We start from the raw sequence: 23,306 nt of genomic DNA on the forward strand, positions 1-23,306 counted from the left end.
CAGTTTCAGAGCTTATCATCAATATGTTAGGATATTAAACAGTTGAAAACAGTCAAACGGAAGATAAACTGAGAATAAGACAGAAAGTTAACATTCAGACATTTTTAAGAGTCATTCAGCCAGCTTTTCTTCCTAAAATCTTAACCTTGAATTTTCATATCTTTTCTACACTACCAAACTAAAATAGAAAAATACCTTTTCTTTCCCCTGATTTCTTACTTTATGGTCCAATAAATCTTTTTTGCATAATTGATTGGTTCTCATTTATTAACTAAGTAACACAGAGTATTTTGATAGGAAAATATGTCAAGAAGATCACCATTTCATCCAAGTCATTCCAGAGTAATTTATTTAAAATTTGCAACCTTCATTAGAAAGCGACTGAAAGATCCACTTCACTGTTTTCTGGATTCTGCAGTTGTAAAGGAAGCCAACATACTGTGCCTGACATTCTGAAAACCATTTGATCACTTTGAATACTGGCATTTCAAATTAAACATGAATTACTTAAAAGCTTATTAAAACCTACAGCATGGCCAGACATTTTTAACCTCATATTTTAGCACCAAAAGATTATTGCCTTTTATTACTTTTCTGTTTTTCATATATGAATAGCAGTGGGTATCCCTACAATAAGTAATTAATTAACATTGCCGTTAATTGGGATTCTGTTATTAATAGTGTCATTGCAGGGTGATATTAATAAATTGATGCTTTAATTTGCCCCTGGCTAAATGTTAGCTATTAAGTTACAACACCAGGCAGGTATCTGAGGTACCAGACAGGTATTTTTTTCTTCTGTTCAGTCACTCAGAACTATTTTTTCGAACTTCATAGATTTCAACACAATTCTCAAGGTCCCCAGTGCAGTGACACACATACAGAAATACATCTCACGATAGCAGGCATGTAGCACTGCTTACATCGCTTCAAAAACCAAACCATCTTTGTCTATTCGTACACAAACACATTCAAGCTTAAGAACAGATCTTTAAAAATATGTTGAGTAGTTTATATAAGGAAATTCCTTATCTCATAGCTCCTATTGCAGGACAGGTTAAGATCACAGTGATCTGAACCTAGAGTTCCAAATACCTACAATGAAGATACTTATGTATTCTTCTGACCCCTTCCAGACCAAAAGACAGATTTCAAAATGTGCACAGAAAGCACGTAATAGCAAAACATTATTTTTTCCTTGCCAGATTCTCAAAGAGCTTGTACAATGTTGTTCCCTCTACCCAATTCATTCTCCTGCTTAGAAATGTTTGTTCAGAGCGGTAACTTATCACCTCTTTGCTGAATTATGAGTAGTAGGAGTCTGTTCTAACAGCCAGAGACTGCAATACAGCTCCATAGGCTTCGTGTAGTTCTGTCTCCAAGAAATCAAATGCATTTGAAAAGAATATGTGTGAAACTTAGAAGATCAGAAGGAGAATCTGGGGGAGCAATTTTTATATAGCTTTCATATGAATGTGCAAAATGAAAGGGGAGGCTCCAGACATTCAGAAGTTGAAAGGAATTTTGTCATTGGTCTTGCTGAAGTTAAAATTTGATGTTTTATACATGGAGAATAATTTTTTTTATATAGTTAAACAGCTTTGTTACAGGTCAGCTATAATCAGTTTCAATAACAATTTTGCCATGGACTTGCATGAGAACAGAATTTAGTGATTCTTTCTGGTTCTCACTAGTTACATAGTAATTAGATACATAGTTACTAACTCTATATCATCAGTGTATCATGACTTATCTAATTTTGATATTCCTAAAACTCCTCAAAAACATAAGCACCAAATATCTGCACAGTATCATCTCTTGTAGAGCTAAATGTGTAATATTAGTAATATTTACATTATTATTCCAAGCATTAATATTATAATCTGAAGCAGTCACATCCAAGTAATTTGCCCTCCTCATTTCTGTCAGCTAATTTCAGCACTACCAGCAGAGGCTTTCAATGACACTGGTATCACTTGCAAGAAACCTGAAGAGTTAGTATCTTTGTTCTAAAGACACTACAGTTGTGCTACTAAATGAGACCAAAAACAGACCACAAGAAAGGAATGAAGACCACTCAAGAAATGATCTTAAGGGTCCAAAACAGAAAAGGAGAGCTAATGCAGATTACTGCAATGGTAACTGACATTTGTGACATCTTAGTTGCACACCGCTGGAAGAATTTTAAGTGTTCAGCCACACCTTAAGAGGAAGTGGAAAAACTCAGCACACAGAGTGTTTCTTACAGCTAGAAATGCATCATTGACAGCTACTGAATGCCCCTCACTCCTTACTGCAGTTGTGTGATTCACAACAGAAGAGTTAAAGAGGCTGGTATGGTATGACTAATGCTTAGGATAAAAACAAGTGATTGGAATGGAATTTTGGGGCAAAACAAAATGAAGTCTTTAAAGCAAATTGCTGAATGATCTTATGCAACAGCATAATTCAGAAGAATTATGGAAAACTTAGGAAAACTAGTGTCACAAGTTCGTAGACCGCTCAAAAGTTTGGAAATCTAGGAAGTCATACAGAACGGAGACTATGTTCCACTTTTGATTACCTGCAGAACCTTCAGACAAGCCTCAAGTGCCACTGTATTTCACTGGAATCTCAAAGAACATTTTGTGAATGTTCAATTTTCCAAATGAACTCAAGTTGCAGATGGAGAAAAACAAAGTGACCAACTTCCTTTTAGAGCAAAGTTCCAGCTATAGAATTTGAAGGAGACTACTCCCTCTCATTACACCTCTATATGTCCATGCCTGTCAGCTGCTGGCTTGTTTGAACAAACTTTACATAACCAGTGGTTATCACAATTCGAGGTTTGGTTCATTTTTACATTCACAATAGTAGTGCCCCGTCACATAGTTCCATAAATCTGTGTCCATAAATCTTTGTATTAAAGAGCAAGAAAAAGAAGATGAAGAAGCAGGAAGAGAATGAAGTTCCTGATGTTTTCCTACCACAGGGCAGGCCCTGAAGAAACTAAGAAGAGAAGAGAAAAAAGGAAAAGGAGGAGGCAGACGAGTGGCTCACTTACCTCTGGAATTTCAACACCATTGCAAACCAACAGTCAAAGGTCTGCAGTAAATACAGGAAAGATAAAGGATGGAATAAGGTAGAACTCAAGCGGGAGAATATGACAGAAAACAAAGAAAAGGGGCAGAACAGCACTGATTATGCTTGTCCTGACACTAGCTAGCAGTTTAGATAACTGAAAAGTAAACAGAAATGCACCATACCTTTTCTTTGTCACTGGCTTCTCGAGCCACAGTAGAGCCCTGAAACAGAAAAAATGGATCTAAAAATGTGCATATGTCAGAAACTAATTTGAAAACTTTACGATAACAGGTCAAAAAGTGGATGAACTGCATCCTTTGAAATTAAGAAGGTGACACGGGAGGTAGAATGTCTTCAACTTCTGCCATCTCTTGAAGAAGATCTATCACGTGAGAAGAAGGATGGATTAAATCCTCAAATGCTCTGTACCTATTGTCTCTGTGACTGATGGGGTTTCTTCCTCATGTCTCATCCTAATTCTGAGACAACCTTGTAAGTTCAGTTGGCTTGGCAGACTTCTGAAATTTCTCTGCCAATTTAGATGTACAGCTGTGGGATACCCTACTCTATATATATCTTGGGCAAACATAATACACATTTAAAAAGGATGTCACACAATATAGGTACATACAAATATTTAAAAAAAAAAGATCACAAAGTACAAACAAGAACAGTGTACCTCGCAGCAACATGAAGTCAAAAGAAGAGATGAGATCAACAGTGGATTCAAAAGATTTACAGTTTACCAATGGCATAATGGGTATTTTAAGATACTTTTTATTTAATGACTGAGATGTGTATGTAATGTGGTGCTTTCTGAATAAGCTGGAGGTGACCAAAAAAATGGCTGTATATATTTCTTTACAAACTTCTTGAAGGACCACACCTTTCGGTACCCAGAGTTTATCAGGTAACAGCACTGCAATAAACAGTAGCCATAATTATGCCTTCATTACAGTAACATGGTAAGCATTGGATATTGAAAGATTGGTATATCAACTCTGTCTTGTTGGAAGGGTAAAGAAGTGCTCGAGTGGGTTTACACTACTTCAAAGAATGTAAGAATTCAGAACTACACATTTTTATATCATATTTTGTTGTCTGCAGAGAAAACTTAGAAAGAACAGAGAGAAAAGATAAATGGACAGCAGACCTTCAGTATTATGTACAGTCCAGAAAGCAGAGACTGCATTTCATTATATCTTTAGCTGATAAAGAACTCCAACAAAAGTCTATGATATTTTAGTTTACTGATTTACTTATAGCGTTTTCTGTGCTCTACCTGCCTCCAGAACTATTGGGTCTGGACAACGATCAGCAGAAAACCAAATAAGGAAAAAAAGATTTGCAATAGTAAAAATTTTGGAGGTTGTGAAGTTTAACACTGAAGTAATCTTAAGAAAAAGTCTCAGTGGACAGGAAAATACCTTTGAAATCCTATGCTGATCCGTAGTGGAGACTTTTGGCTAAGCTGGTGTCAGAAATACCTACAAAAAATGGAGTCTGAACCTGTAACTGCAAAAGCTGTATCAATGAAATTAAGAAAAAAACTCTTTATAATCTTAGCAGTGTCATTATGCATATGCTGGGGGGCAGTAATTTTCAAGAACAATATGACACTGATGCTGAATTTAAACTGCAAGGGAAGTTTATCTTTAAGGCAATTTTGCCTAGCTGGACAAACTGAACAGTGTACAGAAGCATTCACAGAGGTAAGCAGCAGCAAATGCAGTGCTGCCTAGACCAATGGTGAGAATGTATTACATGCTATTTGGTTTTTGGTATTGTGCTTTTGCCCCATTTTTTAATGCATATGGTCATTATGATGCTCTAAAATATATGTAGTTCTCTCAAATTTTTGGAAGTTACTTGTTTCCCATTCAGGACTGAGATCAGTCACTCATTCTTAGTGGCACTTTTGGAGAAAATCCTCCAAAAAGAGGCAGCTTATGATTGAATGTTTGCTTTCTGCACTAGTCACCTCATGCATCAACTAGGATATTTCAAATGAAAAACAGCTAAAATCTGAGAGGGTAAATTCAAAGAAGAGCAAAAACAAAATTAAAAACATCTTTCTTCTGTAAGCTCTGCCAAATACTAAAAACCATGAAGTCAACAGTCAGGAAATCAGTTCTCATAGATGAGGTTCAGTCAACTATACAACCAGTTCCTAGGTAAATTCCTAGGAATGGTTGCTGCAACATGCAGCATTACAAACCTCTTAATACAGAGCTGAATAAATATCTTAAAATAAGTATGCAGATGCACGTAGTGATTCAACACAGAAATTAAATGCATTAGAAAGAAGTAGGTTTCTAAGGGAGACTTTATGGAGGAAATAAAAACAATCCCTTATGCAGAAAGACCATGAATGTATTTCAGGCCTTTATTCTAAGTGCTGTATATTAAATATCAGCGAAATTACATTTTAGAACAAAACTAAAACACACCTTATGATAACAACAGAAGAAATTCTGTATTTTAAGAGCAATTCTCTTTTTCTCAGAACTATTTTTAAATTGTAGAAGGAAATATGAACCTTCTGTAGAAGTGATGTACTTTGTAGTAGCATTTTGTTGGTTTAAATAATGACATCATGTAGTCATTTTATGTAAGTCCTCCACACAGTCAGCTGTGGCCTTCCATAACGTTGAGAAAAGCCCACAGTAAGCAGAATTCTTATTTTTCTTGTGTGAAGTGCTTCACCCTTAGCCATTAGTTATATATAACAATATTTCTGGTAAAAGCACTCCATTTAAAATATGCACAACACAGAAAAATTTTTATTTTCTATAAAATCAGTTTTCAGCTTTTCTAAGCTTAGATGCAGAATTACACCAGCTCATCATGATTGTTATGTAACACAGGTTTAAATTCATTAAAATTTTGAGCAATCTTCAATCAACAGCAGAATCTAGCATTTACATTAAAGATTTTCAGGTACTTTGTCAGTTATTTTATCTGCAGTTATTTCTCACCTTTAAATCATATTTTCTATAAACAGACAAACGATGGCTGAAGACATTCCTTGTAACAATCATATATATTTCAACTCCGTCCACAGTGAGCCGGTACATGCCCAAAAACTGGGGAAGAAGTGTGTTCCCATGACATTCCACGATAAACTGCAGAAGCAAAAAGAAAAAACAAGAATGAGGAGGGACAGACAGGATATAAATTTGCACTCGTGCATTTTCTAAGGGAAAACAACCAGAAACAACACATCTACTTCTCAAACGTATATTTGGGTGGAGACAAGCCTTTGAAAAATCACACCAAAACAAAGCCCTGCGTTTAGGCTCAGCGTTTAAAAAATAAAACCGTGAACTGCTTAACTTGTAACTTCTCCAGACGATGTCACTGGAAGAGCAGGCTGTGTGGGACAGATCAGTCCCTTTCTGTGGGCCAAAAGTGCACCTCATGTGTATTTGGTATTGGTGTAAAAAAAAAAAACCAGAAATAGTTTTTCAAACGTCACAATACTTTACAGTACTTCAGTTATCCCTTATTTAATCTGTTCCTCCATTCTCAACGTGAGGACCATTTATGGTGCTGTCACCAGCAACAGGCATTATGTACCACCACCAACTGTCTCCCGGCACCTTGCTGCTCAGAGCTGAGCAGTGACGTATAAGGACCTTTTTTAATTTAGGAATTATTTCATTTCCTTAAGGATGCCATGTTACATTACAAACATGCTATCAAGCTTGGAAAGTTTCACCATGTGCACCTGAAGCCTGACTTTATTTATTTTCTTAAATTTAAATCATCTGCCTTTTAAACAACAAGTTCAAAGTACTACTGAGTGACCATCAGAAGAAACAGCAATCTAAGTACAGACTACATTGAAGATGAGAAGTATTGAATGAATATTTATTCTTACAATAAAACTGTCCATACTGTATTAATACTAAAGCCAACTTGAACATATTCACAGCAATTTTGTGGAATCAAGGAAAAGTTCAGCCACAATGAAGTAGAAAAGCCATCAACAGCTTTCCTTTTTCTGTTATTACCAAGTACCAAACAGACAAACTCAGAGAAAATTTAAAAATTCAAGCCCTTAATGGAGAACAACTTTTAAATTATTTTGAATACTGAAACCTCTGTTTCTTTTGTGACAAAGTGACCTGTTAGTAGAATACATCACACCAAAATACAGGAGACTTTAGAACAAGGTGAAAGAATAAGCCATTAGAACTGTTTGACAAAGGTAATTAGTGTTTGCTGACAAATAACACAACCAAAGCTCTTAGAACTCTGAAGATTTAGCAATTTTTGGCTCTGTTAGCTTTAAGGAATTTCTTTCAATAATTTTACATTGGAACCTGCACAGACCAATACAGACTTCCCTTTTTTAAATGGCAAAAATCTAAAATAGATTTTAAGGAAGATTTAAGCACCCTGAAAACAACCCTTTGTGACAAGAACCAAAGTGAGCGATCAACAAAGCTTAAAACCACTGGCTGTGAATAGAATAAAATTTAGACTAACAACTCAGACACACCAGCTTCAGGCTTTAAAAGTTCAGGTTATAACAACATTTTCTGTCTGCCCCACAGCTTTATTGGAGGTTACAACCCATATACAAGCCACGGATGCTGCAGTCTAGCATTGTAAGCTCAAATCCCCAAATGCAAAGCAGCCTGATGGCCCCAAAGGCAATTTCAGTTCTAAGAGTGCACAAAGATTATCATCCTGCATCTGAGAAACACTTTAGTTCTTAACAGATACTGAAGCAGAGTTGTTGCATTAAAGGATTTCTGGCCACAGGACTGTGCACCAGATACACAGCTCATTTTGACCACCAGTAATTTTTCCAAAAGATCTGATCATAAAGACAAATTACAACCCTTAATGTGAAGGTTACAGAAAACATATTTAAAACAGTAATCTCTGTTATTCAGGCTGCACTGCTTACATGGTTATAAATATCAACCATTTGGCATATATCCTAAAGGCTGATGTCTTCCTAATGCTTTAGAAGGTGTTAAAGGTTGTTCTCAGAACAGCACTCCTTAAATGACTTCCTCTATACAATGATTAGTTTCTACAATGATGATAAAACAAATCTACCTTCCAAGAAGAGCTTACTGTCACAGAATTTCAGGCCACTCAATTTTTTAAAAAATCCCATCCATTTCTAATATTACAGCTCTTGCCTATGGAATCTGAATTCCTGTGCAGTACAAGGGAAACTGTTATTCAAGTTTTCCAGATAGGGGAATTGAGATGCAGAAGAGTTATGGAGTGTGTGCCACATGAAGGAACAGACCTGGGCATCTCAAGGACCAGGCTAATCCCTGCCCGTCCAGTTGCCTTTCCACCAGCTTGACACTTAAATTGTCTCTTCAATGCTAGATATTGCTAACTCTTCTCATATTAACCTTGCTGGTGCTGAGTATCCCCACCTGTAAAACAGCAAGGCCCTTAACAAAGAATATGGACAACACACTCCTGTAACAGCATAAAACAAATCCTTTGGTTAGCAGTATACAGCCAACTCCCAAACTTTTCTTTAATATGAGCCATGGGGAAAGGCAACTAATGAGAGTAGCTTAAATCCTATTTGTAAATTGTCATTAGCCACCTGCCAACACTGCTGTTTCATTTTAATATTTTGCTAACAAGTCTTCTGAAAAGTCCATGTGACTAGAATGGATCACAGGACATGAAACACTCTGCTAGTATTTGCACCTCATCTGGCAAAAAAGGACTTGGGTATATTACTGCAGATTGCTAAGAGACCTTCCCAAAGAAGATCATATACTGCAGCCATTTACTCCCACTCACTGACAACTGTGTAGACTTTGTGCTGTTTGCTTTCAGAATCTATAAGGTTGGTCTAGAACTTCCTACCTTTCAAACTATCAATCCCCCATATCTGCATCATAGAGGAGGCAAAATGTGTCCTCTGTTTGGGTGGGAGCCCAGCAGGACTTGCACGAGTGACTGTGGCTGGCAGATTTTCAATTTGCCCATCTTGATATAAATGAAGTAGCAATTTAGTCACCTCAAGGTGCTTTTTAGGAATGATTTCCTGAAGTTTCCTGCTCACAGCTGGAATAAAAGTGAGCCTAGAAAATAAGCCGGAACATCAGCTTAACAGAACTGCTGAATTTCAAGGGAAGAAAAGATTTCAGACTTTATGTTAATTCTTTCTAAAAAGAGCATTAAAATATTTCCATCAAGCAGCCTTGCTAAATAAATCTGTAACACTTAGCCGGTACATTTACAAGTCCTTATATGCAGTAACAAAATCCATTTTTAAAGAGTGCTAAAATAAACACCCTATCATATTTTCTTATTAATTCAGACAATTTTCATTTTTCTGCACAGCATGAGGACAATATTACCATTAACAAAATAAAGTATCGTCAGCATGTTGACACATTCTATCAGCTGTGCAGCACAGTTTTCAAATATGTAATTTTCTGAGCTCTCCTGAATCCCATGCTTAAAGCTGAAAATATGAAATTCTTTATGACCTGACATTCTCATTATTCTTTGTATAAATATGGCTTCAAAATTCCTTAATAAGAACAGAACTTACGCAACCTCATTTTACATAAAAAATATGACTCTTAGCTTCCTCTTCTTGGTAATGTTAGTAAGCCATCAGGATGACCAAAAGATAACAAAGTGCATACAGCTGTACTGCTGAATACTCTCTGCCATTTCTGGCTAGTTTTGAAAAAATACAGGGTAAAATTCTCGTTTTTGCATTTTTCTCTTCTGGAAGATCATCTGTGGAATGAGTTTGACATGAATGAAGACTAGTTCCTCCAAGTGCAACGTAATCTGAACATGATCACTGGATGTGATTATCTAGGCAGCTTATCTGCTACCAGGAACAATATTCTTGATAATGCTACAATAAGATGAGTCACTGGGCTTGCTGTGTCTTCTGGAAGTGCCCTGAACATCATCAGTGACGGAATTTTAAATACACTAAATACGTAAGAAACAGCTACTGGTGAATTCCCTGTAGCCAAATTCATCCTGCCATTTGGTGTAGCTAAATATCTGCCTAATGAATCTTCTCATCATTCAATGAACTTCGTCAACACTTTTCCAGTAACGATTCCAGTCCATGGTGGTCTGTCCCACTTGCACAGGTTGAATTCCATCTAATGCCCATGTTAACTAATTTTTTATCTTGATTCACACAAGGAGCCAGCAGAAGGCCTTTCCCAGCTCTGTTTCTTAGCAAATCTCCCATAAATCTTATCACACTGGCACACCTAGAGAGTCAGGGTCACAGTTACATGCAATGTATCCTTTCTTGAGTGTTTTCATTTAAATAACAGAATATGATACTGCCTTGCTCTGCCTTTTCACCTATCCTTCCCCTTCTTTTTGTGGTACACACAGAGGGACTCAGGAAGAAACAGGGAGGAAAATGAAAAGCCTCGCCACAGATAACCCAAAAACATGCATGGAGGATGACACAACCTTAAAGCTCTGCTTTAGGATGGCATTGGCTTAATATTAGCCTACTTCAGTGCACATTCCTGGACACTTAGTCCTTACCTGCTTTTCTGGGATAGACTTCAGCCTATATGGCTGTCATCGTATTTAGGACAAAACTGCATTTAGCTTGCAGTAATGATTTTCCATCTATTTACAATTATCACCTTTTCTCCAACCTCCCACTGAATACCTTGTGCTATTCTTCAGCTTCTGAATCATGCTCTCTTGGTACTATTTCCACTTCTTACACTTGATTGTCTGTGATTTTTCCTTTCGCTTTTCTTCCTGTTTCTTTCACATTTTTTTCCTCTGCAAAAGCTAAGGTCATATTTGTGCTACTTTTGTTTTCTCCTTTATGATTCTCTTTTTCCTTTTTAGCTCCTTTCATCCTTCTTTCTCATCCAGTTCAGATCACCGCTCTGTTTCCAGTCTGTGGAAAATGGGCAGTTTCTCCCCTTAACCAACATGCTGCATCTGCTATTCACCACTTCTGTCAGTTGCCATAGAGACAGGCAGGCAGTGCAATGGGTAGCAGTTCTGCATTTATTACCTGTGTAAGAAAGAGGACGTGCAGTTGGCAGCCCCCTATAGAAACCTGCAGTATACCCACACTTGTGATAAGATTTATACTTGAAAGCTTGTATACTTACAGATCCCTCTTGTTCACTTGCCTTGGGATGTCTTCCCAACTTCTTTTTCCTTACAAAAGCACTTAAAACACCTGGATGTTAGCACCAAGGAAAAAAAACACTCCTTTTGAAGTCCATTTTAATAAAGATAGGTGTGCAAAAGGTGCTGGCTTTTTTTTTTTTTTTTTTTTTTAAACAAGAAACTCAAGTTACTTTCATTTCATTTTAAAAAATATCCACCTGTCTTTCATCTATTCTCAGAGGGCACAGGATTGCACTGTTTTGCAAGTTTAGCTCTCTGAGAAGGACAACATATCTCGTTCAGTTCAGAAACTAGAACATCTTACAGAATTCTGTTCAACTGGCACCAATTTCTGTCCTTGGAAATATTTGTAATTTATAAACATTTATATTCTGTGTTTTATGAGAATTATTCCACAGCACTTTTGCATGGGGCAATGTATCCAAAGGACACATAAACACAGCTTGAACATATACTGAAATTAACATACTTAAGGGAGGTACAGGGTGTACCTGCTCCTTATAAATAGAGTGAAACCCTGGCAATGCATGTATCTCAAAAGACTTCACTAAGATCCCCTTTAACAGTGTCAAGAGTCTTAACTCCAGTTTTCTGATCTATGCTTTCGGGGTCTGAGTACATATTTTAACCAAAACGGCAGTAGGTTTGAAGGCGTTTCAAGTGAGTATTCCTTTTTGCTCCCTATTAAGTACTATTTAAGTGTTTAACATTAATATGCTTGATTAACTCACACAATTTTAAGCTGTTGTGCTACTTCTGAAAGTAGGTAGGGACAATACAACAATGATTTTTAAAGTATTTCAGTGTTGTCCTTTTGAGCATATTACAATGCTTCTAGCGTATTTGAGAAGTAAATGATGTTCAGCTGAATGGTTCCTGAAGAACAGCTACAAGAGCCCTGCTAATAACTGCTAATATATCACTACTATAAGCATCTCAAACAAAATGTGACTGAAAGCAGTATTTCATACTATGTACCAAAAATACCATAGTAGTAGAAACTGCCTAGCATAGAAACTTACAGCAGAACTCCATGTGTCACACATGCCTGCGTTTACCACAGCACTTAGAAATGTAGGTGGTTTTGTCTAGGCTAATTAGTTTTTAAATGTAGATAGAAAGCTGGATCTGGAGTTTATATTCTTCATAAATGACAATAAGTTTTGCAACTTTAAGTATGGAGGAAGGCTTTATTCCTCCTATTTGTTTAGGCCAGAAGTGGTATGCTCAGTTGCTTACCTTTCCCCAGGACTTTTTTTTTTCAGATTTGCAAGAAAAAAATAGAAAAGAAACAAGCTCTAGTATTCTTACTCAGTACTGCAAACATCAGACCCGTGTGATGAGTTGACAGAAAGCATCAATGTTGAGACTTGAGTATTCACCATCTGTCTGAGTCTGTAGGCCTGAATGCCACTACCAAAAAACCAAGCATCACACTGGATGGGATAAACAGACTTAACTCACAGTTTCAGATAGTAACTACAATTTACAACTGTCAAAACTGCTACTTACAGTTCAACAGTTTGAAGCTTGAATTGCTATATATACTTGTACGCTGTTTCTATAGTAACTTCTCCTGGTATTCCTTCAAACTTGATTCAGTTTTAGTTATTTATACATCTCCAGTATGTAGCCATAGACTTGGAATTTGATAATTTCATTTTTACTGTTGATCACTAAAAAAACCCCAAAAACTATAAAGTACTAACAACACAATAACCTAGGAGGCATGTAACTTGTCATTTCGAAACATCCCACCCAACATTACAAGAGCAGCTCTACCTGGAAAACAGAAAACTCAGTCAAACTGACTTATTTTGTTTTCCCTCTTAAGTTACCAGCCACCTGCCTCCTGAAAAAAGCCCAGTTTCCCTAAGCTGTGCAGTCATGACCATTATATGAGGGTTGCTGTGAAAGTAATGCCTCCTGTTTTATGATGTTGACCCACAACATCATAAAATAGGCGGATATTGGTTGCATTGGCAGTAGAGGTGAAACCTTCCTACCAATATCCCATTACATTTTGTTGCCATGTGACAGACAGCAGCAGAGGGGCAGTCTGACAGAACAGTGTCTGACATGGGAGTGCATATGAAGCAAAGGTGTGGAATTGAATCCCTCCACGCGGAAAAAATTGAACCCACTGACATTAATCAACACCTGCTGAAACCAAACAGTGGATGTGAGCACAGTGAGGCAATAGGTGGTGCTTTCAGCAGTGGTGACAGTGAGTCACCTCCACTGGTACAGATTTTCATGAGTGTGGCACGCAGGCTCTTGCTCACTGGAGAAAATGCATAGCTAATGGTGGTGACTGTGCTGAAAAATAGCATTTTGTAGTAGAGAATTTATCGAATAGTATTATTGTAGTTTCTGTAGAAATAAATAGGAGACTTTACCTTCAAAGCAACCTACATAATTTTCGTTAATTAAAAACAAGGCATTCTACACTTGATATTTTTAGTCTTACAAGTGTTAACATGCTGTGCACAATTCCCACTCCTTTTAGAAGTACCTAAGTATACAGGTTGCATAACTATAACCACAGTTCTTCACAACTGCAAAGAACAGAGCATTACAACTTCAGACAAACAAAGAGAGAAAGGACAAAAAAAGATAGGTTTGTGGACGATAAATATCCAGTTTCTGATGAAAAAAAAACACCCAAACCTTTATTTCTATTTTCTAGTAGCAGTCTACGTGTCTAACCTTTTGGTGACTCACAAAAAATCATCATTACTTGGAGTTGGATTTCATAAATGTTCATGGGAAAACTGCTCTGCCACATTTCTCTGCCGAACCCACCAGCTCCCAGATGCTTTGTCTTCTTTGCTTAAAGATAGCTACCCCTCTTGTATGTACTGCTGAGAAACTCAGGCAGACTGGGAAAACATTTGATAAGGCTTGTTTTGTCCTAAGCAAGGAGGAGGAGAGAGACACTGTCAAGGTCTAAAATGATTCCATCAGTTTGGAGCTGCAAGCATGAGTAAGAACACTGGTGAGTAAATATGGTTTAAATGAAACTCACTCAGAGTTTCAGCCTGCAGAATAAATGTGAGATGAGTCTGTAGAGAAGGAAGGTAAAAAAAAAAAAAAAAAAAAAAAAAAGAAAGGGAGACTTGGAAATAAAAGAAGCATTCTTTACAAATTCACATGAATCATCTCCCTGGTCTTCACGTGCCTGAGAAAGGTTATTCCAGCCAGGATCCCTGCACTACATAACTGGGTCTGAGCATGTCTATATGCTCCTGTCCTTGGAAAGCCGAGCCCTCCAAGCATGGGTTTACTGTAAGAGCAGCCTGACACAGGACATGGAAAAAGGGCATGCCACTGAAGTCCCAAACTAGTCACATTTGCACTCACATTTCAGCTGTGGAGCTAATTTAACTGGGTCACAAATTTTCACACGTGAAGAATGCTGCTGGCAATCAGTGCACTGAAACTGGGGGAGAATTAATGAACAGACCTTTTCCTAAAAATGTGTCACTTTTATATGTGATTGCAAACAGCCTCATCAGCTGCAGTAACAATTACAATTCAGGAAGATAGTGGGCAATAAGCTATGTATGTAAATCAGGATTTATGCATCTTTATTACTCAGAGAGAATATGCCAGAATAAAGCTAAAACCAAGAGAACTTGTTTTGACAAAGATTTCCACAAGAACATCCAGTGCAATATCTGAAAAGTCTTGCCATCTGATGGGACCATGGAGGTACGTTTGAGTTGGACTGTGTTCTGGAAAAAGTTCTAACCGGAACAAAAGAACACACATCCAAATTACTAAACCCTTCTCTAAGTCAGGATGCCCATGTTCCAACTGCAAAGTAGGAATAGCAACTGGCCTAGGTTAATGTCTAAGTTAATTGCCCAGAATTATTTGGAAGGATGCTAGTAGGCTCAAAGCAAAACCACAGTAGGGAGCATTAAACTGTTAAGATCAAGTAAGTACCAATGGACGATACCTGGATTGAATGGTTTGTTAGCACAAGCGTAACCTGAGGGCAACTTTGTGCGATGACTTGGTAATGAGAATTATTTAAAGACCTGCTCACCAGGACAGTAGGTTCCCTAGACTTTGTCCAGCATAATAAGATATGCTTTCCTTGTCCAAAAAATATCTAGAGAAATGAGAGGACCAACTGTACCTAATAGACCACGCATTCAATTACCAGCAGCAAAACACAGGGCATGTTATCAGCTGTGTCACCACACTTAGTAAGATTTAATTTAGATTTTCTTTAACTATAACAATTTTATTCTTTTAACAGCACTTTACTGAAGACAATGGAATTAATTTATTTTATTAAAAGTCCAATTATTAAACTGCCTCTGTACTTGAGTTCTTGGCATTTGTAAAGCACTCTCAAGTTCAGAGATGAAGAGAAATACCATTCTCTATGAATCTTTCGGAGACACTACTGAAAGATATCAGACTTAAATCTATTTAAGTTACTAACATAATAAAGTGTAAGATGTTTCTAACACTACCTAAGCACATGCTTTTATTCTTACACAGATAGCAGCACATAGGCAAATAAGATGACTGCCACAGATACCATGCAAATCATTGTCACTAGTAAGCTACCTACTGTGGACTCTGATGTTTTGAAAGCATGAACAATAACAGATTACAGTAATGGTTAAGTTCATCCATGCTAGCACTGTCTTCATGGCCACTCTTGAAATGAGATGACTGTTTTGGAAAGCAGTATGACTTGTCAGCTGGATTAACAGTCTCAAAGAAATCTGGATTATTAATTGCTAATGCCAAATAAGAAATGGACCAGAGCATTAATTTTCCTGCACTACTTCGCAAATGAAAACTGTTTTAGATCAAAGCTAAAACTGTAACTTTGAAAATTCTAACACTCCCAAATTACAGATAATAGTTTAAATTTTCTCATTAACAAAATTGAAATTAAAAGATGGTCTTACAAAGATTTCTGACAGTGACAATATTTTGCTATTAAAATAAGCACATGCTTGTCTCACATTTTATTTAAATAGATGTACAGCTTGCAGAGAAGAAGGAAACATCTATCTCACTGAAGACTTCACAACAACTTGGGGCTTGAATGGAACTCACAGATCTCAAATATACAGCAGGAGAGAGAAATGGAGCTGGAAGAAGCGCTGTGAGGATGGCTGGCAATACGTACAATTCCTAACATCCCAAAATCATGCCTCTGTCTCTCTTCACTTTTAAAAGTTGCAGAAGTACAAAAAATATAATCAGGCCTTGGTACTTTATATTCATTGGTGTTGCTTTCTAAATGTGCAAGGGCTGCTCTGAAAGTAATGCCTCCTATTTTACTATGTTGGCCCTCAATGTCAGAGGCAGACGCTGGTGCTGTGGCAGTAGTCCCACCAATATTCCATTACGTTTTGTTGTTGCATGACAGATGGCAGCAGAGGGGCAGTCTCATAAAATGGCATCTGATGTAGGAGTAATTGTGAAGCTTATCTGTGAGAATTGGTGGTTTATGACTTAGGAACTGTGTACAGAGCCAAATACCGGCTTTAATGCATTGGAAACAACAATTGGCAATGCTGGAATATCACAAAGTTTGTGCCAGGTGGGTCCCACAAATGTTAACACAGGAACAGAAAGAACATGTGCCAGTTTGTCAGGACTACTGAACTAACACGAGGCTGAAGGTGGCAGCTTCCTGAATCGCGTCTCCACCAGCGATGAGACGTCGTGTCAACACTACAAGTCAGAACAGCAGACCACAAAGTGGGAGCATGTGAAGAAGAAAAAGTTCAAGACACAGCCTTCAGCAGGTGAAGTGACATGCACTTTCTTTTGGGATAAGAAAGGGGTGATCCTACTGGATTTCCTCGAATCCAGACAAGCCATCAACTCTACAGACACATCTGGCCGCTGACTAAGCTAAGGCTTGAACTTTCAGTCAGGCAAGAGAAAAAGACAACCTTTCTCTGGCAACACAATAATGCAGGACCCCATGCCAGTCTGAAGACCATGGAGTACACTGCCAATCTCAGCTGCACTGTTCTACCACACTTGTACAGTGTCGATTGGGAGCCTTCTGAATTCCAACCATTAGGGCTGATAAAAGATGAACTGATAAAAATGTGTGTGCAACATTTTCCTAGTAGCAGTGCCATCATAACAACTGTGAAACAGTGGGTCACCTCCACTAGAGCAGATTCTTATGAGCACAGCATGCAGGCTCTTGTTCACTACTTGCAAAAATACATAGCTAATGGTGGTGACTGTGTTGAAAAGCAGTGCTTTACAGCCGAGAATTTGCTCTATTGAACAGTGTTATTGTGCTCTTTCTATCTGTTGTAGTTTCTCTGGAAACAAAGAAGAGGCATTATTTTTGGAGCAACCTATATAGTTTGTGATTTCTACTGAAGTGGCATACAGTATCAGAACATTATGAAACATCACAAGGCAAAACAACAGAAACAAAAAAACCCAAACATCTGAACATTCTGAAGTCTTTACCTGCAATTCCAACTCACAGATGTGAGCAGGAAGACGGAAAGAAGGAAAAAACCCACCTCCCTTTGGGCATCATATTTTAGACCATTTTTAAAAACTTCCCTGGTTTATGCAGCCTTAGAGCTTATTCAAACAGATCTGGAGCTAAGGAAGTTAGCACTGACTTTTATTAAGCCTTCTTGTATTTCCCAAGTTCTGCTTCCCTCTGTACCATTCATACAAATCACACACTGACACAGCATGAAAACTGTTAAGGTTGATTTCAGGGATTTCCCCTGCTCCCTTCTGACTTCAAAGTAATTTATATAAAAGTACATTGGCAAAATCTTTTTTTTTCCAATAGCTGGAATTTTATATCAACTTTCTATCAAATCTTTAAGTTCTCATGCTATTCAACATTTATTATTTTAAACCTGTAAGTAGTGAAACACATTCCATGCTTAGACTGAGAAGAAAAAGATCACCTGCAGCATTCATACACTTGTGCACGGTGATCCCCAAACCAGCCTAGAATAAAGTAGCTTCAAGCCTGGAGGTGAAAGCATGAGAATCTTTGTAGTAAGGAATAGGATCCTATGGACTCCGAGTTATCATCTGTACCATGCAGACATACCATCTTACTTAAAAGCTAGCTTGGATATTCAGAAGAGTGTAGCCTTATTATTTTAAGTATACCATAAAGCAGACATGCAAAAGGAAAAAAAAAATATCAGTTATTCTTTTCCCATGATTATTCCTTTAAACTTTTAACACTTTAAAAAAGATTGGCATTGCAATACATGAGAAGATACTCCGCATTTTGGTAAGAAACAGCATATTACCTGATGGTATTTCTTCAGTATGTTGTGCATTTCTGCTACATCTTCACTTGTTATCGTTTTGATGATATATCTTTTGTCATAAGATGTATGAAACCGGGCACCGCTGCGTGCTTGGGAATCATTGGCAAGAGGTGCACTTCTTGTCAATGAGTTCTGTCAATTGAATAAAAAACAAGTGTTGTCAGACAAAAATATACACATTTTCTAACTAAAACATACATAAAACATTTGCATTTATTTTAAAGTATTTTGAATAGTCACTGAGTGGAACTCTGCCAAGCATCTAATCCCTTTAAATATTTTGAGAACCAGAGAGCGTTTGGGTGAATGTACTGACCATCAATGATTTAAAAGTCAGTGTAGATTTACTGTACTTTGTTACATATATGCTATCAGCTTTGGGGAAAAAAATACACAGTCATGAAAACCCAAAAGAACCACTGTTCTACACCATAATAACCAGAGGATTCAACGCTACTAACAAGTATCATTTTACAGTGCAGTAGGAGTTGTTCTTAAGCCAGAAGGACTGGCTGAATAACATAACCAAGGGAGATTTCCAAGATGTGGTACCAGAGCTATTCCAGTGATTTCATATCTAGTGTTAAGCAAGTGATATTACTGTACAGTTCCTTCTTTGGCAAAACAGACACATCTGCCTTTCTACAAGCTCAGGAGGGGAAGAACAGTTAATAACTATATAATGATCAGAAGAAAAAGTTGCTAGAGATGAGTGACCATATCTAGACTAGGGCTTGATACAACTTGTGCTCCCACACTAGCAAAAGAATTTTTCCCCAGAAAGTTAAGCAGTATTCAGATCAGAATACTGCTTACCTTATTTGAAGGTGTGCTTATGCTTTAACTCTAGCAACAAAGGGATCTGGGATCACAAGCTCTGGAATTCCAGCAGGAACTGCACACACTAACTTGAGGAAAGTGTTCAAATTCAGTGCCAAGGAGTCAGCGCTGTTGTCAATTATTATTAAGTAACAACTGCAACCTAGAGATGAGGGCAACTGTATCCTCCATTTAAGAAGGAGCTTGAACACATACACACACCTTCGTATTTCTGATTGCATAAAGGAATCCCACTGACTTCAACAAGCATTCAGAATGTTTAAATCCTGACCCAAATGTGAGATGCTTTCTTAAATCAATTTAGTGTGAGGTAAGAACGTTTTCCCACAAGCTTACTTCGTTCAACTGAAGTACTCAGGAGTATCAGGAATAACAGTAAATTACCTAAAAGCACACAGCCCCATAAGGTCTTATTACAATGAAAAGCTTTGTCATGTCATGTAGAAGAAATAAATCTTTGCAGACTTCTCCCTGTACACTTCTAGACTCACTCAGTGAATTACAGGCATTACCAACATCTGTGACAAAATGTGATTCTCTGCTATTCTCTCTGTTCACTAAAGAAACAAAGGATGTGGATGCCTCCCTAATGCTTATAAATGAACAGTTTTCCTAGACTGATCAGATCAGAGATTCTAGGACAACCACTGAAGACTCAGTTCCTGATCTGTGTTGGCTTTTGTCAGCCAACTTTAACAGATGCAAGTGCTGCATACACTGAACTACTAAGGGAATTTAAGTTTTCCATACCTGTTTCCAGATGTTCCCTACTCTAATTCATTTCCCACCACTCCGTCACTGAAGTATTTTTTATGTACTGACAATGCCTACCCAAGGGAACACGTACTATAAATGGACTGAATTTTCTTAATAATACACTTCATATCAGAAGTCCATTAATTTTAAAACTGAATCATATATTGACTTAGTCTTAGAAATCATCCTCCATTCAAACATTCTATGTTCTAGAGTCAGAACTTGACTTTTTTTCCAGGGTTTATATTTAATGTTTTTAAATGACAAACTGATCACAGAAAGTTTTCAAATGCAATGGAAATTCAGTTACCATCACCACAAACTCTAGAAAATATGATGAAACATAATAACTATTCACAACTTTGAGAAAAGCTGAAGCATGGGTAATCATCAGTGTATCCAGTGAATTGAACTACCGCTAAATTATTAGGCTATAATTCAGTTAGCAATAATAAAGGCTACTGGGTAATTATTTGTTATTGTTCCCAGCAGAAAAAGGTGCATTATTCTGAGGTTAACTGTTCCAATAAAGCTAAAGTGTTCATCAGTAACCACACATTTCTGAACGTATTGCTCCCAGAGAACCCTAGTCTTTAAACTGTAAGCCCATGTGGTATAAATCTTGAAAGCAATTAACCTGAGGGGAACCTTAAGTTGTTGTGCTATAAAAAATTGCTCAAAAGTACACTTGTCAGTCTGCCAAGGAATCTCAGATGGAGGATGGAAAGAGGGAAGATAATAAGGAGGACCTGGACCAGCATCATTGTCCAAAATGTCAAGGGCTTCTGAGGCACATTTTAACACTTCACCAGAAGACGTGTCAGATTTGAGTGAAATTCCTATCTGCGAGTGCTCACTTAGAATGAAAAACCTGAGTGGTTTTGGTACAAATAGAAGCAGCTGACTTCCCAAAGTGTCTCTGAAACTCAGTACTGATGGCAATGTCATGACTGAGACGCAGCACGCAGGAAATGAAGCTGCTCTGGACTTCCCATATGCTGAAGCTCGGTCAACAATTCTGTGCCCAATAACGCATTTTTACTTCAGACATCATCACTGCTATTCTTACAGTCCTCTCACTTAGAACGTGTCCTCTTTGGTCTTCACAAGTACTACTTGCACTCACTCAAGTGTTAGGGCTTAAGATAAAGATCTTCCTACTTTTTAGGTACAGTATTCCTGAAAACATAACCTCCATTCATCCCATTCTTAACCAGGAATTTCTAGAATATATTAATGGAGCAACCCCCCAAAACCAAGGTACTTATTTTGGTTCTTCTTTTTATTTTTAAAAATATTTCCTGTTGGTGTGGTACCTGATGCATTTAAAAACAGACAACATAAGCAGTAAGAAATTTTGCCTTAAAAGAAATGACATATGAAAAAATAAGAGAATGAATTAACCAGTATTCCTTATCATGCTTCTTTCATTACAATCCATCTTCACAAAAAAACAGAAGCTAGTCCAATTCAAACAAATTAATAAATTTAGTCATATTTTAAATCAACTGGATGAAACCTCATTAAGTCACTTAGTTTTAACTGATCCATGTCCTTTCCTGCAATAGTTGTTTTTCTAATGGAAATGAAATCCGCTTGATTGCCAATTATAATGACAAGTTAATTTGCAAATACAGCTATCATATCGAATATGTTGCGAACAATAGAACGTATACATAGACAATTATTTAGTACACAATCTACAGCTTCTCAATGCTTTGATACATCAGAAATGGTATGCATATATTTTTGAGTAGATGGCTATTCTCTTTCTAGTTATCTATATCAAGTTTAATTAAGAATGCATGTAACTATCATTTTACCATGTACATAATTAATTTGTTAGAACAAACCAAACAACACTGTACTAAGCAGCACAATTCTATACATGTACAGGTAACTCAGATGCCTTCCCTGCAGTACTCCAAATCTATTAATGAATTAAAGATCAGATGTTTAAACATTAAACATGTTTAAGATAAGAAAACCCATTTAATTAAAATCATTGACACTGTTTTTACTAACTCCATTCCTGTAGAAACTCTCAATACAATGCTCTTTTCAGATACAGAATATAGTTCATCTGAACACTGAAAGAAGGTGGAACACAGTGTTTAAGATTAATGATAACTGCTGTGCGTTCTTTTGATTCATGCATAAATTTAATTAATAAGTACATTTTTAAAAGCTGAAAAATTAAAACCAATGCCATTATATTGGGCTGAATAATAATAATTGTATTATTACTTTCTTGTGCTGATAATATATGGTTCAGTTTTGTCTGTGGACAACTTTATTTGTCATGTTTCACATTCACTTCTGTGAATAGAGGAAAGTTCAAATTCTTTCAAAAGCAAAGCCTCCATGTATCACACAAAATGTCCTACCTTCCAACTATACTAATTCTACTGCTTTATAATGAGAAATCAGTCTTCAATAAAATAAAAATACAGTCGCATGATCATCACAACAAAGAATCTTTGAAAAGATGACAGCAATTGGTCTGCACCTGATAAGATAAAACCAGAAGAGCTCATGGGATTCAAAGCGGAAACGATGTGGCTACTTAAAAATACTTCTAAAACACTATCATCCACCCATTTTATGTAGGTGAATCTAACTTACCTGATTGACTCAACACTGTTCTGTATATATCAAACCATTTTGAATCCCATTCAACCCTGCCAAATGCTAACAAATGAATAGCACGTCTATTAGAAGCGGAAGAAACTCTGTGCTGGAAATTGCATCTCTTATAAGTTAGCACAGAAGCTGGCCAACAAGGTCTCGCGTAAGCCCCTCTGATGCACAGCCACTAGTTAAACTCATAACTGGTAAGAAATCTCAGACAGAACTATCAGTAGCACCACATGTGACCTCTGGTATGCACTGTCTACCACAACGCGTGGACAAATTGTGGAACTTTCTCTTTTGGAATTACATATTAGCCCTGTAGTATATATCTAGATAAGGACAAGAGTGAAACTTATTTTGGGTTTGTCTAAGCTCGGTTTTTAAGAGAATCGCCTTTATCTTAATGCAGACAATAGTAAGAAAGTCATCCTGTAGTGGTGATTACACTGAAAATATGCATTTATTTGAACTGTACTGCTCTGTAGTTGAGACTGTTATCAGATGCACTGCATAGACTTCTCCCGTCAAATGCAGTACAGTCTTGGGAGGCAA

At 37.1% G+C, this 23,306-nt stretch overlaps 1 protein-coding gene across 2 annotated transcripts in view; it reads right to left on the bottom strand.

Annotated features, from left to right (window-relative positions):
• The window catches only part of PIP4K2A (phosphatidylinositol-5-phosphate 4-kinase type 2 alpha), a 101,119-nt gene that overhangs the window by 13,520 nt on the left and 64,293 nt on the right, over nt 1–23,306 (bottom strand). For both annotated transcript variants that reach the window (XM_042888888.1, XM_042888887.1), the window contains exons 4-6: nt 18,504–18,656; nt 6,042–6,188; nt 3,246–3,284 (exon numbers count right to left, since the gene is read on the bottom strand). In XM_042888888.1, the coding sequence (XP_042744822.1) occupies nt 3,246–3,284; nt 6,042–6,188; nt 18,504–18,656 (339 nt within the window). The remainder of the gene's footprint in view (nt 1–3,245; nt 3,285–6,041; nt 6,189–18,503; nt 18,657–23,306) is intronic.

Source organism: Lagopus leucura, unplaced genomic scaffold, assembly GCF_019238085.1.
Source record: "Lagopus leucura isolate 7727_CA_CO unplaced genomic scaffold, USGS_WTPT01 Super-Scaffold_100157, whole genome shotgun sequence".
Classification (NCBI taxonomy): Eukaryota; Metazoa; Chordata; class Aves; order Galliformes; family Phasianidae; genus Lagopus; species Lagopus leucura.